The sequence below is a fragment of the Vicugna pacos genome, chromosome X (genome assembly GCF_048564905.1).
Source record: "Vicugna pacos chromosome X, VicPac4, whole genome shotgun sequence".
In the NCBI taxonomy this organism is placed as follows: Eukaryota; Metazoa; Chordata; class Mammalia; order Artiodactyla; family Camelidae; genus Vicugna; species Vicugna pacos.
This window is the reverse complement of record NC_133023.1, coordinates 97,418,474-97,443,558: the sequence shown is the minus strand read 5'-3', so window position 1 is coordinate 97,443,558 and position 25,085 is coordinate 97,418,474. Positions and strand designations below refer to the sequence as shown.

Genomic DNA, 25,085 nt, shown 5'->3' with positions numbered 1-25,085 from the left:
TCAAAAGACATGTACTATAGAAATAAAAGCAAAAATAAAATGGGACCTAATTAAACTTACAGGCTTTTGCACAGTGAAGGCAGCTATAACCAAAACAAAAAGACAGCCTATCGAATGGGAGAAAATATTTGCAAATGATGTGACTGACAAAGGTTTAATTTCCAGAATGTATAAACAGCTCATACAGCTTAATAACAAAAAACCAAACAACCCAATCCAAAAATGGGCTGAAGAACTAAACAAGCAATTCTCCAATGAAGGTATACAAATGGCCAGTAGGTACATGAAAAAAATGCTCAGTATCACTAATTATCAGAGAAGTGCAAATCAAAACTACAGTGAGGTCTTTGAATATATCTTGCCACTCCCTTCTGGCCTGTAGTGTTTGCGTAGAGAAATCAGCTGAGAGCCTTATGGAGGTATCCAGCAAGGCTATCCTTTAGAATAGAAGGAGGGATAAAGAACTTCACAGACAAGCAAAAACTAAAAGAGTTTAGCAACACTAAACCCATGCTAAAAGAAATATTGACAGGTCTACTCTAAATAGAAAAGAAGCAGGATGCTACAAAAATGAGAAGCTCAAAACTGGAAAGGTGACAACTACCATGAATTCCAAATAGAATAAACACAAAATTGTGAAAGAAGACATCTAAATCATTAAGAGTGGGAGAGGGAAGCAGGGAAAGCCACTGTGGAAAACAGTATGGAGATTCCTCAAAAGACTAGGAATAGACTTACCATATGACCCAGGAATCCCGCTCCTGGGCATGTATCCAGAAGGAACCCTACTTCAAAATGACACCTGCACCCCAATGTTCATAGCAGCACTACTTACAATAGCCAAGACATGGAAACAGCCTAAATGTCCATCAACAGATGACTGGATAAAGAAGAGGTGGTATATTTATACAGTGGAATACTATTCAGCCCCAATACCCGACAACATAATGCCATTTGCAGCAACATGGATGCTCCTGGAGAATGTCATTCTAAGTGAAGTAAGCCAGAAAGAGAAAGAAAAATACCATATGAGATCGCTCATATGTGGAATCTAAAAAAAAAAAAAAACATAAATACAAAACAGAAACAGACACATAGACATAGACTACAAACTTGTGGTTGCTAAGGGGGCAGGGGGTGGGAAGGGACAGACTGGGATTTTAAAATGTACAATAGATAAAGAAGATTATACTGTATAGCACAGGGAAACATATACAAGATCTTATGGTAGCTCACAGCAAAAAAAAATGTGACAATGAATATATGTATGTTAATGTATGACTGACAAATTGTGCTCTACACTGAAATTTGACACAACATTGTAAAATGACTGTTACTAAATAAAAAATGTTAAAAAAACTACAATGAGGTATTACCTCATACCCATCAGAATGGCCATAATTCAAAAGTCTACAAAACAATAAATGCTGGAGAGGGTGTGGAGAAAAGGGAACCTTCCTACACTGCTGGTGGGAATGTAGTTTGGTGCAGCCATTATGGAAAACAGTTCCACATAAAATTAAAAATAGACTTACCATATGATCCAGCAATCCCACTCCTGGACATATATCCAGAGGGAACTCTAATTCGAAAAGATACATGCACCCCAGTGTTCATAGCATCACTATAAACAATAGCCGAGACATGGAAGCAACCTAAATATCCGTCGACAGATGACTAGATAAAGAAGATGTGGTATATTTATACAATGGAATACTACTGAGCCATAAAAAATAAAACAGTGCTATTTGCAGCAACATGGATGGACCTGGAGATCATCGTTCTAAGTGAAGTAAGCCAGAAAGAGAAAAATACCAAATGATATCACTCATGTGGAATCTAAAAAAAGAAAAAAGGGGACACTATGAACTCATCTGCAGATTAGAAACAGACTTGCAGACATAGTAAACAGCATTATGGTTACTGGGGGAAAGGAGATGGAAAGGGATAAATTTGGGAGTTTGAGATTTGCAAATATTAACTGCTATATATAAAAATAGATAATAAACAAATTTCTTCTGTATAGCACAGGGAACTATATTCAATACCTTATAATAGCCTTCAATGAAAAATAATATGAAAACAAATATAAGTATATATATGTACGACTGGGACATTATGCTCTACACCAGAAAATGCCACATTGTAACTGGCTATACTCCAATTTAAAAAAAAATAAATCAAAGCAATACATCCATGGAATTAGAAAAAAAAGACATGTACTCATTCATTCAGCCATTCAAAAGGTATTTATTGATGGCCTTCTATGCTCTAGATATCAGGGCTATGATGGTGGCCAGTTGGGGGCCATCAAATAAATAATCACGCAAAGGAATAGATAATTCCAAACTAGGATTAGTGATAGAAAGAAAAGCTACAGATTATTTTCAGAGCATATAACAGGTCTGACTTAGTTGAGGATTTCAAGGAAGCCTTGCCTGACATTTGAGTTAACACATAAAGGATGAACAGGAATGAACAGTAAAGGGTGCAGAGATGGGAGCATTCCAGACAGAGGCAACAGCATCTGCAGAGGCCCCTTGGGAGGGAAGTGTGGGAAGAAATAGAATATTCAAGAAACTGAGAGAGGACTTCTGTAGGTGAAATTCAGAGATGAGGATATGGTATGAGATGAAGATGGAGAGACCGTAGGGCCAGTCCATAAAGGATCAGGCAGTCTGTTCACCATTATCTTCTGTACTTTCTGTCACAAAATCTCTGCTCTTTTCAGCAAGTGCCAGGATCATTTTCCACCTTCAGTTCTTTACTTGTATTGTTCTGGTCCCCAGGAACATTCTGCTTTATCATCCTTCTCTTATGCAAAGCCTTACTCATCTCGTCTTTGAACTTGGGCATCCAAAATGTGGGGGTGAAGGCAAAGGGCTCTAATGTATATTAAACACTTGCTGTTCACCAAGCATGGTGTTGAGTCCTTTATATTTATGGTCTTTAACACCCCCATCATGACACTATGAGGTAGAGCCCTTCTACCATCTTACCAAGGGTGAAATTGGTAGTCACAAATCTTGAATAATTGGTCTAGTGTCATCTAGCTAAACTATTAAGTGCAGACAGCAATTCAGGTTTACCGGACTCCAAAGATTCTGTTCTTTCTCATACATCAAGCTGCTTCTCTCTGCCTTTCTCATTGTTCATTAACCTCCCAATAGACGTGCCCTGGCCCCATTAATTTTGACATTGTTACCATTTGAAACATCAGTTGCTGGTATCAATGAGATGACATCCAGTGGGAGTCTAAGTTCCTGGGCATAAGAGCCCCACTCAGGGTTCATAAATGCTCTTAAGAGTCCCAAGGAACCAGATGCACTCATTTCAGGAGAGGCAGTTTGCACACAGAACATCCACTTTGCTATCACCTCTTGAAAGTGAGCACTTAAAGTTTATCTGCCTTAAGACCCAGTCTAGGCACAAGATCACATTCAAAGAAATGTATTCTGAAAATCAATAAAATCATGTAAAAAACAATAAAATTAGCAGTGTAGATGTTGTCTCAGAAATCACCAAAGATCCCCTTTCCAATCTCAGTGTATGTCACACCTTCATGAAGTTCTTCCTAAAATTTCTTCCGCCATGTCATTCTCCCTCAACAGCTTACCCACAGTGCAGATGCCCCAGACTGCTCTCATTTTTCAATCTGTACACAACCTTCCCCAAACCTAATCTGTGCTGATGACTCTGGTCTTTCTCGCTCTTTCTTCTCATCTTCAGGATTTATTCATCTCTTTCTTGCTAGTACCTTTCTGCTCTGTCCAGTGTAAGTCCTTTGAGTGGCCTCAGTGGTCAGGATGGCAGAAAAAGGATATTTATAAATCAGGAGGAGCAGGAGATGACCTGAATGTCTGAATGTTTTTATTTAGATATTAGTTCACTTTTTTCTTTACATTTATTTTTGTGTCCATTTCAAAACTCTTTCATCTTAAAGTAATAACAGTATCCAAAGTGATCAATATTTTGCTTTCCATTTCCTCATCTTGGCAGAGTGTAATAGTGCTCATGGATAGCCCTGAGCTACTCTGCACTTCCCAGCATCCCTTTATGGTCGGATTGGCTGTGGACTGGTTCTAGTCTATGGATTTGTCTGAAAGTGACATGTATCACTTCTGGTCCTAGATGGGTAAGTATCCAGTTTGCCTTTTCCAAACTCTCCTCTGTTTGCTGTCTAGATAATACTGAGGTGACCTTGAAGCCACCAGATAGAAGCACTCTGAGTCCTTGAGTCACTGCTTAGAAGAGAATTAATTCACATTCGACCATAATGTGAGTGAGAAATAAATTGCTGTTGCATTGTTTGCTTTAGCAGCTAGTGCTAATTAAGCTAATATATTATTTTTAATATTTTAATTAAACTCATTAATAAGTTCATAATTGTAGTGAAGTCCACTTTATCAATCTTTTCATCTGTAGTTAGTACTTTTTATGCTCTGTTTAAGAAATTGTTGTCTAACCCAGGGTCAAGGAAGCATTTTCTTTTTTTTTAAATTTTTTATTGATTTATAATCATTTTACAATGTTGTGTCAAATTCCAGTGTTCAGCACAATTTTTCAGTCATTCATGGACATATACACACTCATTGTCACATTTTTTTCTCTGTAAGCTACCAAAAAATCTTGTGTATATTTCCCCAAGCTATACAGTATAATCTTCTTTATCTATACTACAATTTTGAAATCCCAGTCTATCTCTTCCCACGCCCTGCCCCCTTGGCAACCACAAGTTTGTATTCTATGTCTGTGAGTCTATTTCTGTTTTGTATTTATGCTTTGGTTTTTTTTTTTTAGATTCAACATATGAGTGATCCCATATGGTATTTTTCTTTCTCTTTCTGACTTATTTCACTTAGAATGACATTCTCCAGGAGCATCCATGTTGCTGCAAATGGCATTATATTGTCAGTTTTTATGGCTGAGTAGTATTCCATTGTATAAATATACCACATCTTCTTCATCCAGTCATCTGTTGATGGACATTTAGGCTGTCTCCATGTCTTGGCTATTGTAAATAGTGCTGCTATGAACATTGGGGTGCAGGTGTCATCCTGAAGTAGGGTTCCTTCTGGATATATGCCCAAAGGAAGCATTTTCTGACCCTTAATTATAGGAGTTTTATTGTTTTACCTTTTATATTTAGGTCTACTATCTATCTCAAGATACTTTTTGTATACAATTCTAAGGTCATGGTTAATTTTCCATACGAACATGCAATTGACCAAGTACTATATATTGAAAAGATCATCCTTCTCTCAGTGGGTTTCAGGAACCCTTTCATTGAATATCAGATGTAGTAGGCAGTCTCTAAATGGCTCCCAGTGATCCCCACATTCTAGTTAGTATCCGCTTTCTCGTGTCATTGTATCCACTTAAGTGTGGGCTGGAGCTAGTGACTCACTTCTAATAAACAGAATATGACAAAAGTGACTGGAGGTCACTTCTGTGATTAGGTTAAAAAAGACCATGACTTCCATTTACTCTGGCTTTCTTTCCCTCTTCAGTAAAGAATTTTTTTTTCTCCCCTTGTAATTTGGAGTGTGCTGTGCTGAGGTTGGAGGGAAGGGATGTCATAGGTCTGTAAATGGTACAGTTTGTGTTGATATTGCCCAGAATAAGATGGAGCTGGAAAGGCAGCCCCCTGACAATTGGACTGTTAGAGGGAGCCTCTATGACCTGCAGGAGAAGACATCACAAAGGTACAATACACAATCAAACTGAGTCCCCTGGTGCTGCCCTAGGTTGGCAAGGATGCCTTTTCTGTCAAAAAGGAGAGACCCTACCACATCTGGGTTACATGACAGCAAGCCAGATTTATTAAGATTTTGTTATCTGGAGTTAACCTTCTATGAACAATATTACCACATATAAAATAGACCTCTGTTTTCTGTTTTTTCTAAGATTTTGGTTAAGATAAACCTGAGGTATAGAATTTCATTTTCCAGCAGTGTCAATTTTCTGCAAGATAAGATGTAAATCAAATAAACATTTCTTTGTCTCTATCCCTTTCATCCCTCCTCCCATCTGGATATGAAACATATATTTAGAATGTAAGTGAGAGATATGGATGGGCTGGGCTTGCAAAAGAATCAACATATCTGTGGCTAGAGCTTTACTATATTAATCCTTGGAAGAGGAAAGGGAAAAACATAAAAAGAAATGGCTAGTTCAGAGTCCAGATTCTTATTTTATGGATGTAAAAGGTCCAGGTTGCTACAAGATTGCCATGATTTTCAGCTGTGCTCAGACAGTAGTTCTTTGTGTCAGTTGTTCAGCAGAGTTGTGCCAACCCACAGAAGGAAAGACCAGGCTCACAGTGTAGTAGGGAAGAACACATCTGACTCCATATTAGATCTCTTCATTTGGCTCTAACCCTGTGCTCAGTTTCCTGTGCTTAGTCATGCTGGTTCTGCACCTTTTGTAAAAGGATGTTGCCTAGAGCCTGAAATACACAGGATTGCCCATTCTCAAGGCTCTGACCTTTAAGGGTATAACACTTTTCCATTCATATAGAGATAAAAAGTTGTAGAATAGAAAATAACATATGTCTTGTTGGAGGTTTACAGGGACACCATGACCTGACCTAGGTGCACAACTGTGAGAACAAAGGATTCTGACACCAAGAAGTTTGCAACAACCAACCACACCCCCTCCCCTTTTTAGTATAAAAGGAACCTGAATTCTCACTTGGGGAAGATGGTTCTCTAGGACATCACTCCCCCATCTTCTCAGTCTGCTGGCTTTCTGAATAGAGTTGTTATTCCTTGCCCCAGCACCTCATCTCCTGATTTATTGGCCTGTTGTGAGACAAGCAGAATGAGTTTGGACTCAGTAACAACAGAAGGGTGTTCATTTAGAAGAAAGCAACACTGATGATCACCATGACTTCTTGAATCTCGGTTATATTGCAGAAAGCCTTATCAGTTTGGTAATTTTAGTTACTCTATCAAGATAATGTAATTATGTTTAATTTTGTCACATATACAACAGTGATCTCCTATTTGGTGTCAGTTTTTCAATAAAGTTTTCATTATGGGCAGAACCCAAGAATAGACATTTTCAGAGTCCAGAGAACATGCTTCTTTTTTTCCTGGTAAGTGAGCGAGTCCACTGTTGCTTCACATTTTCCCCAATTTAAGACCAAGGTTATAACTATCAGAGACACAAGTGACAGTGGTAGCTGGAGTGTGGTTGACTTTAAACATGGACAGTTTACAGTCAGACCACTTCCTCTCACTTTATTTCATGATTTTCTGGGGTCCCAAGAGTTCCCCAATCCTCTGGTTCCGGCAGGAGGAGCTGAAGGTACTTTTCAGTCTCCGTTTTGCCGCGTATTCAGCTGATGGGCTTGGGTGCGTCCTTAGCCTCACCCTCTTCACCCGGCATTTGCCATTGCTCACAGATAGAGTGCAGGGGCCCCAAACTCCATCAGAGTCTGTGCAAAGGGGAGGTCAAATGAGGAAGAAGAGAGAGGGTCAGTTAGTCTCTTTGGGCTGCGTTCTGTCCTAATGGTAAAGGACTGCCCGGAAAGGGAAAGCACTGGGCAGCAACTTTGCCACTTCAGGTAAAAGCAGAATAAAGCAATTTCACTTCCATTTCCTAGGAGCATGGCCTGATCCCGAGCCTCTTACATTCTGTTATTTAATACTCACTGCAACTCTGTGAGGCAGACACTATTATTTCAGATAGGAAACTGGGTTAGGCACAGAGAGATTAAGGACCGGTATCAAACTACATAGGATGTAAGTAGTTAATCCAGGGTTTGAACCCAAGTCTGTGATTCCAAGGTCCATTCCTGGAACTCTTATTTGACACTGAGTTCTTACAATGATAAGATGTTTGAGGAAATGAATGATAGTATATTTTACAATGGGAAAATATGCAGCCATTACAAAAATGGTAACAAATATGGAAAGATATACAACATATTTTTAAATTTATTTATATATTAAAAGTCCCCACCAGTCACCTATTGTGTTTCAGCCACCGTGCTAGGTGCTAAGGAATACGAATGCACTGCCCTCATGGAGCCTGAAGCGGGAAGTTTCGTCATGGACAATAAACTGGCCCCAGTGCTGTCAGTTCTGCCTACAGTGAGTGCAGCGAGCAGAGTGAAATGGAGCTCTAGGATTGGAGGGGGTGTTTCAGCTTGGGTGGACTGGGAGGGCCTCTCTCTCCAAGGAGGTGAGGTCTAAGGGACGAGAAGTAGTCAGTCGCTCTGCATTTCAGGCAGGGGAACGGCAAGTACGAGCACACAGAGCAGGGGAGAGCACGTATGTTACTGGATGGAGAGAAGGGAACTGAGGCTCAGGTGCAGTGGACTGACTGGGTGGCGGCAGTGAGAGGAGAGGAGGAGATTGGAGGGACTAGCAGGGGTCAGATATAGGACTGTGTAGGCCACATTAAGGAGTTGGGGTTTTATTTTTAGTGTGCTGGGACACCTGTGATGTGTCTTAACTAGGGAAGGGTTATGATCTGGCTGCTTCCTGAGGATTGAAATGTAGCAGTGCAAGAAAGGCAGCAAGGGATTTGCAGATATACACTACTATACGTAGAATAGATAAACAACATGGACCTACTGTATAGCACAGGGAACTGTATTCAGTACCTTGTAATAACCTATAATGAAAAAGAAGATATATGTATTTATATATATATATACATATAAATATATATATATAACTGAATCACTATGCCATACACCAGAAACCAACACACTATAAATCAACTAGGCCTCAATTAAAAAAAAAAAAAAGGACAGCAAGGAGAAGCATTAAAGGCTATAGTGAGTTATAGTCGGAGGAGATCGGCAAATATTCTTACCTAAAAGCAATTATAGACCTGGCCCAAACTGACAAGACACCCATCTCTGGACCGTGGAAGTCGACAAAGGGCATATAATACATTGAGAATTGTTTATTTAAGAAAAACTATTGAACCTCAGGTCAGAACCATAGGAATTTGACATTTTTATAGTCTGGGGCTGCTTCTGTCTCCCCTCCATCTATCAGCTGTAAAACCAACAATTTCGCTGCCAGAGGTGGCTACATTGGCCCAGGGGACAGTAGAGAAACCTCATGTTCCTGGGAATTGTAGGAAACAGGGGTGATCTTGGTGACAAATGAATGGGGGAAGGACAGCATCACAGCTTGCCTGATACGATCCTGGTCAGCAAGCAACAGATTGACAGACTAGCCTTTAACTTAACTGGACAGTCTGGGAAATGGGACAACCATGGTGAGCCTTGATAAGCTCCCTTGTATCTGGCAGTCTAGAAGGCTGTGCACATGCACAGAGCTGCGTGAAGGCCAAGAGAGCAGAGAGAGTCCTCGCTCTCCTTAAGTCCCTGATTAAATGTGAGGCCTTGCCTGGGACAGAGGAGGCATGAGAGGGCCTGGTAGCCAGTAGAAGCTGGGACATACTTGTGAACTGTCTGAACTTTGAGGTAACTTTCAACCCGCATGGAGATGCATCAGCAAGAAATGGAAGACTTTCAGACTCATGGATTCTGAGCACAACCTCTAACCAGTCATTGGCTGCTTACAAAGATATGCTGACCCTAAGAAGACAGGCCTCAAAACTGAAAACAACTTTTTTTAACCTGAGCAAAGACATTAGTGACTACATGCTTTAGAGACAACAGGCTTTACACAATGAATATAGAAAGTCCATTACCTACCTACCTACCTACCTACCTAACAAAACACAGTCAACAACAATCCCTGGAGTTCCTACAATTTTGTTGAAAATTTCCAGTTTTTGACAAAAAATTATGACATTCAAAGAAACGGCAAAGTGTGACCTGTACTCAGGAAAAAAGCAGTTAAACAGGCTGACTCTGAGTTGGCTAAGATGTAGGATTTAGCACAAAAGACTTCAAAGCCACGGTTATAAATATGTTCAAAGAACTTAAATGATGTTTAAATGATTAAAATATGGTATGATAGAAATAACTCATCAAACAGAGAAACTGGAATCCTCATACTTGGTGGTGAGGATGTGAAAATGGTGTGATCCCTTTAGAATCAGCTCATCAATTTCTTAACATGTGACTCTGCAATTCATGCCTAGAAATATGCCAGAGACACATGAAAACATGTGCCCACACAAACATATGTGTTCAAATGTTCATACCAACATTATTCATAATGCCCAGAAACTGAAAATAATCCAAATGACCATCAACACATACATAGTACATAAAACGTGGCATGTCTGTTCAGTGCACTATTATTTGCAATTAAAAAGAATGAGCAGTTGGTATATGCAGCAACATAGCTGAGCCTGAAAAACATTGTGATAAGCGGAAGAAGCCATGCACAAAACCCCCTACATTTTGTATGATTCCTTTTATTAAAATGCCAAGACGTATTTACAGAGACCTGAAGCAAATCAGTGGTTGTCGAGGGCTGGAGGTGGGAATGTGGATTAATTGTAGACATAAAGGAGCAAACTGTTTGGGGTGATGGAAACGTTCTAAAACTCTATAACTTTACAAAATGTCATTTTTTTAATGCTTATAACAGATAATTTTTGTATTACGTAAATTATACATCAATTGAAGTGTTAAAACTAAAATAAACACTTTTATAAGTACTGATAGAGGCCCAGTCAGGGAACCTTTATCCTAATGCCCCAGAGACTCTCCTCTCCTGCTGACAGACACCAGAGCAGGCGGGAGGAAGTGGAAAACGAACCCAGTCAACAACAGATGGCCAGATCTTGGAAACCTCTTTATCTTCATAGTTAAAAATGTATTCTCCCTACCCAGAGACACCAGAGCAGTTGGGGGTGATAAAAGAAATGTTCACATATTGAGATATAGGGAAGTCATTCTGGCTTTTACATGAGTTAACTTGAATTTTATGCTAATTAAAATAGCCTTTTTGTGGCCTATCAAACATACCTTGTACATCTGCTTTAATTAATAAAGAAAAGGGCACATGGACCAGAAGTAAAGAATATCCATGTTAAAAATAAAGATTAAATGCCCCTCTTCCTGGGATGCCAGTGCTGATCCTCCTTTGATGATAAGACTCCCTTCCCAGGTGCCAAGACCACACTGTACATGTTGTACATACACGTGCTGGTCTGTATTTTTTTTTTTCAAACCTTGAAGAAAGTAATCCTGACTTGTTTAATGTCCTTTGTTCTGACAAGATATGAAGCTGTGCTGAAAACTCTGTTTCTCCAGAGCAGTTTCTCAGAGTAAGCTGGGAAGCAGGCTTCTGGGCTAATTCTCAATTTGGCTCAAATAAAACTCCTTTCTATTCTTACTATTGATTGTTTGTTGATTATTTTCATCGACAGGGGCATCAATAAGGAGATCTCAACACACCCTTCTCTCCCCCATGGAGAACACCTTATGATACCTCTTTCCCCACACCACCAGTCATCAGTAGCAGGAAACACAGGGAGCCCCAGTGAACCAAATAAATGAAGCAGACCAAAAAAATACTACAAAGTCTCTGAAAACAAACTGCCATTGGAACCACCACCCACAAAATTAGGTCAAGACCTGCATGCAAAACTAAAACAGGGTGAATGCCTGCTGAAATAAAAGAATCACATAGTTCTTAGCATCCTAAAATAATGAACAAAATGTCCAAGATAACTTGAAAACCACCCATCATAACAAGAACCAGAAAAAGTACAACTTGAATGAGGAAAAACAATCCACTGATGCCAACACAGAGATGAATCAGATGTTGGAATTATCTGACAAGGATTTCAAAGCAGCTATCATAAAAATGCTTCTGCAATCAATTACGGATTCTCTTGAAACAAATGAAAAAAAAAAAGAAAATCTCAGCACAAAAAATAGAAGTCATAAAAAAGAACCCAATGGAAATTATAGAACTGAAAATTATAACAACTGAAATAAATAACTTGCTGAACAGGCTTAATAGTAGACTGGAGGTGACAGAGGACATAAACTTGAGGACAGAATCCTAGAAGCCACCCATTTTGAGCAACAGAGAAAATAGACTGAAAGGAAACAGAGCTTAAGGGACCTATGGCATAATAAAATATTCTGATATTTGCATAATCAGTGCCTCAGAAGGATAAGAGATAGGCTGAAAGAGTGTTTGAAGGAATAATAAAGTTCTAACTTGGCAAAAGACACAAAGCTACAGACCCAAGAAACTGAGTGAACCATAAATAAGAAAACCAAAGAAAGATGCTAAGACACATCATAATTAAACATTTGAAAAATAAAAGACAAAGAAAAAAAATCTCCAAAGCAAGCTGAGAGAAGTGACATGTTACCTATAAGGGCACACCAATTCAGAAATGTATTTCTCATTTGAAAACACAGAGGCCAGGAGTGACACAGCATTTTTCAAATGCTGAAAGAATTGTCAACAGCAAGTTCAAATTCTATATCAGATGAAACTATCCTTCAGGAATGAAGAGAAAATAAAAGCATTTATAGGCACAGGAAAACTAAAAGAATTTTTCACCAGCAGACATACCATTAAATATTGGCTAAAGGAATTTATTCAAACAGGAAGGTAATGGTAAAAGAATGAAATTTGTAGCATCAGGAAGGAAGAAGGAACAATGGAAAGAGCAGAAATATTGGTACATATAATAAATTACCCATTTCCTCATGAGTGTTATGAATCATTATTAGTGATTAAATCAAATCTAACACCATCTAATACTCAAAACAATGGTATTTAAAAGTGGGGAGTGTAAAGAGACCTAACTGGAAGTGAGGTTTCCCCACTTGAAATGGTAAAAAAGTTGATACCAGTAAACTGTTAAAAGGCACAGATTTACATTGTAATACACCAAGCAACTACTATGAACACTAACATAAAGAGACTCTAAAACACTGTAAATGAATCAAGATGGGACAGTAAAAAAATGTCTAAGCAGCCCATAGGAAGGCAAGAAAAGGAACAGAGGAATGGGAACCAGAGGGACTAAATGAATAAAACAAGAAATTCAAGTGCTAATATATCCATAATTACATGAAATATAAAGGATGTAAATACAGCAATTGAAAGACAAAGATTAGACACATAAATAAAAAACATGACCCAGATATATACCCCTTACCAAAACTTCAATGTTTTTTCTAGTTTCTTGAGGTAGGAACTTAGCTTATTGATTTGAGACCTGTGCTTATTTCTAATGTAAGCATTTAGTGGCTTAAAATTCCTTCTAAGCACTATTTTTCAGTGTCATAAGTAAATTCAATGGCATAAATAAGTTGAAAATAAAATGATGGAAAAAGCAGATGTGCTTATAGTAATATCTGTGACAAAACAGACTTCTGATTTTTAAAAAATCACTGCAAAGAGGGCCATTATATAATGGGAACAATCAGTCAGGAAGATATTACAGTCCTAAAAGTGTGCATTCCCCAAATCAGAGTCTCAAAACATATGAAACAAAACTGATGGAGTTGCAAATAGAAATAGGCAAATCCACAATTATAATTGGGAATTTTAAAACCTCCCCTTTCAGCAACTGACAGAACTACTACACAGAAAATCAACAAAGATATAAAAGATTTGAGCCATGCTATCAACCAATAGGATTGAATTAACATATATGGAAGATTCCACCCAACGTCAACAGAATGTGCATGTTTTCAAGTGTATGGAAAGGGAAAGGCTCTCGGATAGATAATATTGACGAAGAATAAAATGGAAAGACTCTACCCGCTAATAAGGCTATAGCTACAGTAATCAAGACAGTGTATATTGGTGGAGGGATAGACACATTGGTCAATGGAATAGAATAAAGAATCCAGAGATGGATCCTCACAAATGTGCTCAATTGTTTTTAACAAATGTACACGAGTCATTCAGTGGAGGGTTGGCCTTCTCAACAGGTAATGCTGGAGCAACCGAACATCCACAGGCAGAAAACAACCACAACACACACTTTCACTTAAATCTCATACTTTATACAAAAATGAACACAAAATGGATCACAGGCTTAAATGTAAAACATAATACTATAAAAACTTTAGAAAAAAATGTAGGAGACAATCTTTAGGAACTAGGGCTAGGTAAAGAGTTCTTAGACTTGACACCAAAAGTGATCCATAAAAGGGAAAACAGAAAACTTTAATAACCTCATCAAAATTAAAAACTTGTTCTGTGAAAGTCCATGTGAAGAGGATGAAAGATTATGGGGTGGGAGGAAATATTTGTAAATAACATTTCTGACAAAGGACTAGTATCAAGAATATAGAAAGAGCTATCAAGGCTCAACAGTAAAAAACCCCTAAAAATCCAATTATAAAATGATGAAGAGGCATGATGAAGAGACATTTCACCAAAATGGATACACAGATGTCAAATCAGCACATGAAAAGATGTTCAACATCATTAGCCATCAGGGAAATACAAATTAAAACCAAAATAAAACATCACTACGTATCTATCAGAATAGCTAAAATAAAAAACAGTGACAACACCAAATGATAGTGAGGATGTGGAGAAACTGGATCACTCCTACATTGCTCTGTGAATGCAAAATGGTACAGCCACTTTGGAAACTAGTTTCTCAGAATCTTTCAGAACTAAACACACAGTTATCATATAGCCTACAGAGAGCACACTTGGTCATTTATCCCAGAGAAATGGAAGTTTGTATTCACACAAAAACCGGTGCACAAATGTTCATAGCATCTTAATAGGGAAAAATAAGGTACAACTAAGATGTCCTGAAACAAGTGAATGGTTTAAGAAACTGTGGCATATCCATACCATGAAATACTACTCAGCAATAGAAAGGAATAGACTATTGAAACACAAAACAACTTGGATGAACCCCCAGGAAATTATGCAGACCAAAAAAAAAGCCAATCCCAAAAAAGTTTTTAAAAAGCATGATTCCATTTATAAAGCATTTTTGAAATGACAAAATTTTAGAAATGGAGGACAGTTGAATGGTTGCCAGGAGTTAGGGATAGGCGAGGGGCAGCAGGAGGGAAGTGGGCATGGTTATAAAATGGCAACAAGAGAGGTCTTCGTGTTGTTGGAACTGTTCAGTATTTTGACTTTTGTGATGGACGCAAAACCTATATAGAGGGGGAAGAAAGTATACAACTAAATACAACACACACAAATGGGAACCAGTAAAACTGGGGAAATTGGAGTAAGATTGGTGGATTATAGTAATGTCAGTTTCCTTGTTGTGCTGTTGTGCTGTTTTACTATAGTTTTGTAAAATGTTGCCATTTGGGTAAACTGGGCAAAGCAAACAAGCAGTCTCTCTATATTTCTTACAACTGCATGGAATCTTCAGTTATCTCAATTTCAATTAAACATGCTACTGCAGAAGTCTAGAGAAGAGATGAGGAAATTGGACTTAGGTGATAATGTAAGTCTTGTCTGGGTGTTACTCAGTGAAAAGAAACAAGGTACAGGATAGTTTGTACAGTATGTTCTCACTTATGATTTAAAAGGATGCATATGTACATATTTGTATATCAATGCCAGATTACTGGAAGGAGACATAGTGTTACCAAGTCCAAACTCATTCTGCTCGCCACACAACAGACCAATAAATCAGGAGATGAGGTGTTGGGGCAAGGAATAACAACTCTGTTCAGAAAGCCAGCAGACCGAAAAGATGGAGAACTAATGTCCTGGAGAACCATCTTCCCCAAGTCAGAATTCAGGCTCCTTTTATACTAAAAGAGTGTGGTTGATTGGTGCAAATTTCTTGATGCCGGAATTCTTTGTTCTTGCAGCTGTCCACCTAGGTCAGGTCATGATGTTCCTATAAACTTCCAACAAGGCAAATGTTATTCTCTGTTCTGCAACTTTTTATCTCTATATGAATAGAAAAGCGTTATACACTTTAAGGGCAGAGCCTTGATAATGGGCTATCATGTATATTTCAGGCTATAGGCGACATTCTTTTATAAAAGGTGCAGAACCAGCATGACTAAGCACAGGGTTAGAGCCAAAGGAACAGATCTAATATGGAGTCAGATTTGTTCTTCCTTATTGCAATAGGAAATTGTGGCCACTGGAAAGTCTAGTATGGGAGGAGACCCACTTTTCAAAATATGCCCTTTTGTGATACTTTTTTTTCTTTTAACCACATGCCTATATTACCTGTTTTAATTACACTAAAAAAAAACGTAGAAATTAGTGTATCTTACATAAGATATAAACTTCAGTGTTTTAAAATATGACTTTTTTATAGTCACTGCTGTCATAATTATTATGAAGAACCTGTGGGGGAAAAAATCTCACAGGGGGAAAACAAATTTGCTAGTTTTGTTGAAGGTGGAAGCTTTCATCAAAAAATGATTGCCATTGCTCTGATACTCCTAAACTTCCAGACTCCAGGCCAGAGCCAATTGCAGAGGAAGCTATCACAGAGAGTGGGGTGAGTTGTAATATTAACTTCATGGTAGTTAAAAAAAAAAAAAGGTTCCTGAAGGCACTGCATTTTGATGCCAAACCGTATAAAAGAAACGGAATTCTTTGTGCTCGGGTTTTGCCATTTATCCTGATCACACTGATCCCATTTTAAGTCTATTCGTGAAAACTGGCATGTATAATTTGAAAGTTTATATCCTAATACTCAGCTGTAATATCAATAGTGTTGGCAGTAGTTGGTGTCTAGTATTTCCTACAGCCCACCAGCAGGGAAGAGAGGAACTGATGAGCATATTCTAATCCATCAGCAGGACCTAATTCTGGGTGCATCAGAACTCCTGGAAAGGCTGAGCCATTCTGACTAAATGAGGAACGGGTAAGGAACAAGTCTGCAGTACAATTAATTGATGTATAAATTCTCTGAGACCTTTTGAGCAAATTGTAAGCCTCAGCCACATACAGAGGCAAGACTGCACAAACAATGGAATCTGTGTAAACGGCAAAGGTGGTGGGTCACACTTAGGTTACCATGGGCCAATGTGATTTTGAAAATGTTTGTTTTTTGACAGAGATGAAAGATCTCTGATAAATCACTACTTCACAGGAACATTTTCATCACAAAACCAATCTGTTTATCCCCTTATTTTTATTTTCACATCCTGCTTTAAATCTTAGACAGGAATTGACAAGCAGCTGTTTAAAACAGCTGGAACAGCTTTTAAAATGAATATTCTGGATCTTTGGCTCTCTCTTCCAGAGACCTTAAGGGATGGAAGGCATCAATTTGCACTGACAGTGAAGGATATCAGATAACTTTTGAGTTTGAGTTGATGCTGGTGAATTTTCACTGGTGAATTGAATAAAATATTTAAAGGAGAAATGCCACTAATCATACATAAACTGTTTAGAAAACAGAAGAGGTACACTTCATACATTTTTCTGTGAAGCAGGAAAACCTTGATACCGAAACCTTATAAAATGATTGCTTTGAAGAGAATGACAAATCAATATACTTTGTGTATGTAGATGCCAAAGTCCTTAACAAAATATTAAGTTGAAACCAGCAATATATTAAAAGATTAAAGGGAAAAAAGTATGATCATTTCAATAGAGTAAGAAGATTTTGACAAAATCCAACACTTGTTCATGATAAACAACAACAACAACAAAACCTCAGCAGACTGGAAATAGAAGGAAACTTCCTCTGCATGATAAAGTTCTCATGATATTTATCGATGAAATACAAACACTTTCTCCTAAATTTAAAATTAGGCAAAGATGCCTAGTCTCACCGCTTCCACTAAACATTGTTCTGGAGATACTAGCAAGTGCAATAAGGTAAAATAAAGGCATCCTTATGGGAAAGGAAAATTTTAAAGCATCTGTATTTGCGTGATTGTTTATGTAGAAAATGCTAAGGACTCTACAAAATAATTATTCAAACTAATAAGTGAATCTACCAAGTTGACATGACTCAGTTTACAAAAACCAATAGTATATATTTATAGGGGCACAAAACCTTTGGGAAAAAATTTAAGCTAACAATTCTGTTTACAGTAACATCAAAGACAACATGATTTAGGAAAAAAATAACAGACATATGTGATCTCCATACTGAAAAGCACAAAATTGCTGGATGAAGACTAGATATTATTAAGATGTTCATTCTTCCCAAATTAATTGCTATATTTCATATAATAAAATAAATATCCTAGAAGGTTCTTTTGTAAAAATTAACAACCTGTTTCTAAAAATTTCCCCCATTTTTACTGAGTTATAATTGACTAGTAAAAATTATATATATTCAAAGTGTATGACTTGATATCTTGGTATACATCATATATTGTGAAATAATAGCCAAAATCAAGCTGATTAACATATTACCTCACATAGTTAACCTCTTCATTCTTTTCTTTCTTTTTCTTCTTCCCTCCCTCCCTTCCTTCTTCTCTTTCTTTTCTTTAATAATAAGAACACTTAAGATCTTCCTTCTTAGCAAATTTCAAGTATACAATACAGTACTGTTGACTATATTCACATTGCCGTACGTTAGATCTCCATAATTTATTCATCTTGCATAACTGAAGCTTTTTACTTGGCCAACATCTCCCCATTCCCCACTTCCAGCCCTTACTCTTGGCAACTATCATTTTATTCTCTGTTTCTATCAATTTGACTGTTGTAGATTCCACATATAGCTGGGTCCATACAATATTTGTTTTTGTGTATCTGGCTTGTTTCACTTGGCATATTATCCTCCAGGTTCATCCATGTTGTTGTAAATGGCAGGTTTTCCTTCTTTTGTAAGGCTAAATGACATTCTATGGTACGTACATACCACATTTTCATTCTCCATTCATCTTGCAGTGGACAGTTAGGTAGTTTCCATATCTTGGTTATTGTGAATCATGCTACAATGAACAAGAAATGCAGGTATCTCTTTGAGATACAGATTTTAATTCCTTTGGATATATACCCAGAAGTGGGATTGCTGGATCATGTGGTGCTTTTATTTTTAATTTTTTGAAGAACCTCCATCCTGTTTTCTGTAGTGGCTGAACCAATTTACATTTCCACCAACGGTGCACAATGGTTCCCTTTTCTCCACATCCTCACCAACACTTAACTGTCTTTTGTTTTTTGATAATAACCATTCTAACAAGTGTGAAGTGATTTCTCATTGTGGTTTTGATTTGCATTTCCCTGATGGTTAATGATGCTGAACAACTTTTCATATACCTGTTGGCCATTTGAGTGTCTTCTTTTGAAAAATGTCTGTTCAGGTCCTTGCCCATTTTTAGTGAGGTTATTTGTTTTCTTGCTCTTGAATTTTATGACTTACTTAAATATTTTGAATATTAACCCCTTTTTTACTTGATACATGATTTTCAAACATTATGTAGGTTGTCTCTTCACTCTGTGGGATGTTACCTTTGCTGTGGTAAAACTTTTTAGTTTAATGTAATCCCACTTGTCTATTTATGCTTTTGTTGCCCGTATTTTGAGATGATATCCAAAAAATCATTGCCTAGATCAAATGTGAAGAAGCTTTTTCCTTATGTTTTCTTCTTATAGTTTTACAGTTTCAGGTCTTATGTTTAAGTTTTTAATTCTTTATGAGTTGACTTTTGTATATGATGTGAGATACAGGTCCAGTTTCATTCTTCTGCAGATGAATATCCATTTTTCACCAAATCAATTATATATATATATATATGTGTATATATATATCTGTATATACGTGTGTGTGTATATATATATATATATGGTCAGTTTACAATGTTGTGTCAGTTTCTGGTGTACAGCATAATGCTTTGGTCATACATGAATATACATATATTCATTTTCATATTCTTTTTCACCATAAGTTACTACAAGACATTGAATATAGTTCTCTGTGCTATATAGTATGAACTTGTTGTTTGTCAGATTTTGTGAGAATCCTCCTGTATTTCAAAGTAAGAGACACTCTGCCAGAGTTCAGTAGGTGTCCTGTGCGATTCAGTGGGTTTGTACATAAAATTCTTGGCGTATTTGTCAGAGACAGCGAGCTGTGAGTCTCTCTACTCTGCCATCTTGGCACCTCCCCCCCCCCCAAATCATTTATTGAAGAGACTCTTTTCCTGCTGTGTGTTCTTGGCACCCTTGTTGAAGATCAGTTGACTGTAAAAGTGTGGATTTATTTCTGGGCTCTCTGTTCTCTTCCATTGCTATGTGTCTGTTTCTTATGCCAGTATCATACTGTTTTGATTACAGTTGCTTTGTAATATATTTTGAAATCAGGAATTGTGATGCCTCCAGCTTTGTTCTTGCTCAAGATTGCTTTGGCGATTTGGAGCCTTTTGCAGTTCCATATGAATTTTAGGATTTTTTAATCTGAAAAATGCCATTGGAATTTTGATAGGGTTTGCACTGAATCTATAGATCTCTTTGAGTAGTACAGACACTGGTTGTCTTTCCATTTATCTGTGTCTCCATTAATTTTCTTTATTGATGTTTTATAATTTTTGGTGTACAACTCTTTCACCTCTTTGTTTAGGTTTACACCTAAATATTTAATTTGTTTCATTGCTATTGTGAATGAGATTATTTTCTTAAATTTCTTTTCACATAGTTCATTGTTTGTATGTAAAAATACCACTGTTTTTGTATGTTGATCTTGTATCCTACAACCTTATTGAATTCATTTTTAGTTCTAATAGATTTTTTGTTGTTGTTGTTATTGAATGTTTAGGGTTTTCTTCAAATAGAGATAATTTTATTTCTCTGTTATCTTCAAACAGAGATAATTTTACTTCCCTTTTCCTATTTGGATGCCTTTATTTCTTTTTTCTTGTTTAATTGGTCTGGCTAGGACTCCACGTACTATTTTGAATAGAAGTGACAAGTGTGGGCCCCTTTGCCTTGTACCAGATCTTAGAGGGAAAGGTTTCACATTTTCCCAATTGACTATGATGTTAGCTGTGGGCTTTTCATAATGTCTTTTATTGTGTTGAGGTATAAAATAGCCAAGTCTTGAAAACAAAAGACAAAGTTAGTAAACTTATATGCATGAATTCAAGTATTGCTATAAAGTTTCCGTAATTAAAACAGTGTGGTACTACCATATAGATAGAAAAATATATCAATGCAACAGAGTAAGGATTCTAGAATTAAACCTAAACTTCTACATTCAATTGATTTTTAGCAGTGTGTCAAAGTAGTCCAGTTGGAAAAATGAAGTCTTTTCAACAAATGGTCCTGAAACAACTGAATAACCATATAGAAAAAAAAAACCTCTCTTAACTCCTACCTCATACCATACAAAGAGTATAATTCAAGATGGCTCATAAATTTAAGTATAATGCTTAAATTACAAAGCTTGTAGAAGGAAACATAAGTGAATATCTTTGCAGTCTGGGAGTAGGCAATGTTTTTTATAGAGGACACAGAAAGAAATAGATATATAAGCAAATATCTTGGTCAAGTAGACTTAATTAGAGTAAGACTTTTTTTATCGAAAGATACCATTAAGAAAATGTATAGGCAAGCCAAATGCTTGGAGAAAATATTCATAAAACATATTAAGCATAATGAAGAGGTGGAAAGGACTATGTTTCCCCCACCAAATCCATTATTCTCTACTATATCTTCCCAGTATTCCTGTTGTACCATTTATCATAATATCTAATTACCCATTTGTTTATTTGTTTGGTGTCTCTCACACAAAAATGTAATCCCTCTAAGAGAAGAGTCTTCTGCCAGTTTCTATTTCGGTGTATACAGTAGGTACTCAAGAAACATTTGTTGAATAAATAAATAGTATATATCCATTGATCTAGGAGGGGCTAGGACTGTATGTTTATTCACTGGGTGAGGATGGGCATCATCGAAAGAGCCAACTTGGCTGTGTGTGGGAGGCTCTAAATGTGCACCTTTCACAGTTCAGGCTGGATCTGCTTTGGTAGTTCCATTTGTTGACAACTTGAGATATCTTTATTCCATGCCTCTGCCTCAGAAAGTAAAATTTGATGTTTGTTAGTCATCAGGAAGCTCAACCAAATTTTTAGGTTTGTATTGTTCCTTGAGTTATTCAACTGTGCTTAGCTAGCAACTCAATCAGAATGGTCCCAAATTTCATGGTAAATCTTTTGGATTGGAGTATGGCAAAACCTAGCACTTTATCATGGGTTTAAAGTTGCCTTCACGTATTGATGAGGATATCAAAGTATTTCAAGCTCCAGATGAAGGCATTTAAATGAACTGCACATCATCTTGGTACAGGAAGCATTGACCTTGGTGCTCATTACACATAGGACTTATCAACCCTGTTTTACATCTGAAAATGCTAACAAAGATAGTGAACACTGAGAACAGTTTGGCTATTGACTGTTTATATACCAGCCAGTGTTAAAATTTTGCTTTCAAATTCTCAAAGTCTATTTCCATTTATTTGCACACAAATAAAGAGAGCAGGGATTTGAACTCAAATTGGCACCTAAATAAATGCCCCCGATAAATTTGGCCAGCATTTCTAACAGCCATCTGGATGGGGCAAAGTGGGTAATTTGCAAAGCTGTGTTTACCCTGAATAAATTTGAGAAATTCTATTTCTTTGCTTGCAGCAGGAGAGTGGTGGGTGCAGACTGTCTCCCTGTGGGCCAAGACCTGCTGGCCACGAGGGGTGGATGCTCACCATTGAAGCTGATCCTGCCCCCTCTTCCCTACGTGCGTGGTGTGAGTCATTTCTTTCTTAGCAACCTCAAACTGTGATTGATCTCCTGGGACTGTTGTCCATGGTGGCATGCACTGTTACGCTCTTTGCTGTCCTCCATCCAGTGGGACTCCTTCCCTGGAGGTGGTAACAGTTGTCACTTGGTTGACAGTTCAACAAGCACCTCTTGTGTTCCAGGCTTCATGTAAGTAAGGTTCTAGGGAGGTGGAAGAGTAATTAAAACCTAGTCTCTCTGCTCCAAGAGGCTCATGATTTATTAGGGAATAGAAGTACACAAAAATTATACTTATCATTTGCTAAATACCTACTATGCACAAGGACTTCATCTAACCAAAGCTCCTTCTCGTTCCATTTAGCACAGAGTTACTTTTGTCTTGGTTTTGTTGGGACAGCCTTGGTTTATTCTTGTTGTCCCTGTGAAATGATTAATAGCACCCTTTTTACTCTCGAAGTGTCTAGGTTTGAACAATAAATTATATAGTCAGCCTAACTGAGCCACATGGGCCCTCAAATCTGCTGACTCAGAAGTATAGGCAGAGTACTGTGACTCCTGGCTAAGGAGCAATGTGATCGCCCTTGGGTTGGTTGAGGGAAGAGGGGGTCATGGAGAGGAATTTGTGGAAGACTAAACAGAGTTTCTGACAGCAGAGGTGATGACTTTTGATATGTTTTTCCTTTTCCTTTTTTATGAGTATCTCTGTGCTTGGATGTTCAAAGCCAGGATCAGTGAGTCCTGTTACAAAACCTAGGGATCTACATCTAAGCACAGAAAAGTGTATGAGTGAAAAATAGGACAGAACATTGATCGATCCCTTATTAGGTACCAGACATTGTACTAAGTCAGTCATGTGCAACACGTCATTGAATCCTTACCAACCTGTGAGATGGTGCCTGTGAACACTCATCCCCTTTCTAAGGAGAGGAAATGAAGTCTAAGTGGGGTCAAATGACATGTTCGGGGTCACACAGCTAGGAAGTTGTGGAATCAAGATTCAGAGAGAGGTCTTTCTGACTCCAGGGCTCGTGTTCTTATCTTTTTATTTGAGATATAATTGACATATAGCAGTGTGTAAGTTTAAGGTGTACATCATGTTGATTTGATACACTTGTATACTGAGGTATGACTGCCCCCATGGCATTAGCTAACACCTGTATCATGTCACATTATTACCATTTCTTTTTTGTGGTGAGAACAATTATGATCTGGTCTCTTAGCAACTTTGAAGTATATAATGTAGTATTGTTGACTGTGATCACAATGCTGTGCAGTAGAGCTCCACAACTTAGTTATCTTCTCACTGCAGGTCTGTGCCCTTTGACCAACTTTTCAATTTTCCTACCCCACAGCCCTTGGTAACCACTATTCTACCCTCTGTCTTTTATTTTGGCTTTTTAAGATTCCGCATATAAGTGTTATCTTACGGCACTTCAGAGTTCATTGCAGAGTTATTCTCAATAACCAAGATGTGGAAACAACCTGTGTCCATGAACGAATGAATGGATAAAGAAGACGTGGTGTGTGTGTGTGTAGGGGGCTGTATATCTATATAGATACATATACATAGTTTACCGTCAGCTATTACTCAGCCATGAGAAATAATAAAATCCTGCCATTTGGGACAGCAGGGATGGACCCTGAGGGCATTGTGCTAACTGAGGGAAGTCAGACAGAATTCACATTCTTAAAACCTTTACTATCCTGCTTCCAGATATTTCCATAATCTGGAATCAGAATTCTGCTATTGTCCATGAAGCTGACAGTTTCCGTTCATCATGGTAACAATGCTAGGGACCACCATGTTTCAAGCATCCACGATCTACCAGGCACTGCTCATAATTTAGTTTGAATCCTCATAACAACCCTGCTAAATAGATACTTTTCATCTTATGGATAGGGGATCTGGAGTTCGTGGAAGTTCGGCACCGATACTTAATTGTAAACTTCACGTCCTTCATGATGGGGAAGAATGGTAAGCATAAGGATGCCTTTGGGTAGCACAAGGGCTGTACACTGCTGGATTTCATTAGACACTTCCTGAGCTGGTTCTAAGAGACGCAAAATCTCCTATTTTTTCTAATCAGTGAACCTCTGGGAAATAACACAGAATGTTCTCTCTTTGCTTTCTCAGAGTCACTAGCCATGTCACCCTAGGCAATTTCATTCCTCTCTAGGAGTTTGTTTCTTCATCTGTACAGTGGAGATAACTCCTGCCTCACAACCTTGTGAGCAAGAGTAAGTGAGAAGGTGCATGCAGACTATTGAGCCCAGCGTCTATCTGTTCATTACCCTTCCCTTTCCAATAATTATTGATCTTACCTTTTTGTAGGCAATGGACCGGTATCTGTTTCACCTTTGCAGTAGTCATGGCTAAAATTTAGCTCAACTACTTTTCAGATTGGGAATATGTGTTTCTACATGAGAATTTGGATAAATTGGAAAAATTAAGCCAGAATAATTTTGTATCTGATTCCTCCCCACCCTGAAATCCAAGCAGTCTGTTCTC

The 25,085-nt window shown here is 37.7% G+C and overlaps 2 protein-coding genes across 2 annotated transcripts in view; both read left to right on the top strand.

Annotated features, from left to right (window-relative positions):
• FGF13 (fibroblast growth factor 13) overlaps nucleotides 1–25,085 on the top strand; it is a 627,264-nt gene that overhangs the window by 47,857 nt on the left and 554,322 nt on the right. The window lies entirely within an intron of this gene.
• On the top strand, nucleotides 6,197–6,879 carry LOC140692017 (small ribosomal subunit protein eS27-like). The gene is made up of 3 exons (XM_072956698.1): nucleotides 6,197–6,322; nucleotide 6,494; nucleotides 6,848–6,879. The coding sequence occupies exons 1-3, from the start codon at nucleotides 6,197–6,199 to the stop codon at nucleotides 6,877–6,879; spliced, it is 159 nt and encodes a 52-aa protein (XP_072812799.1).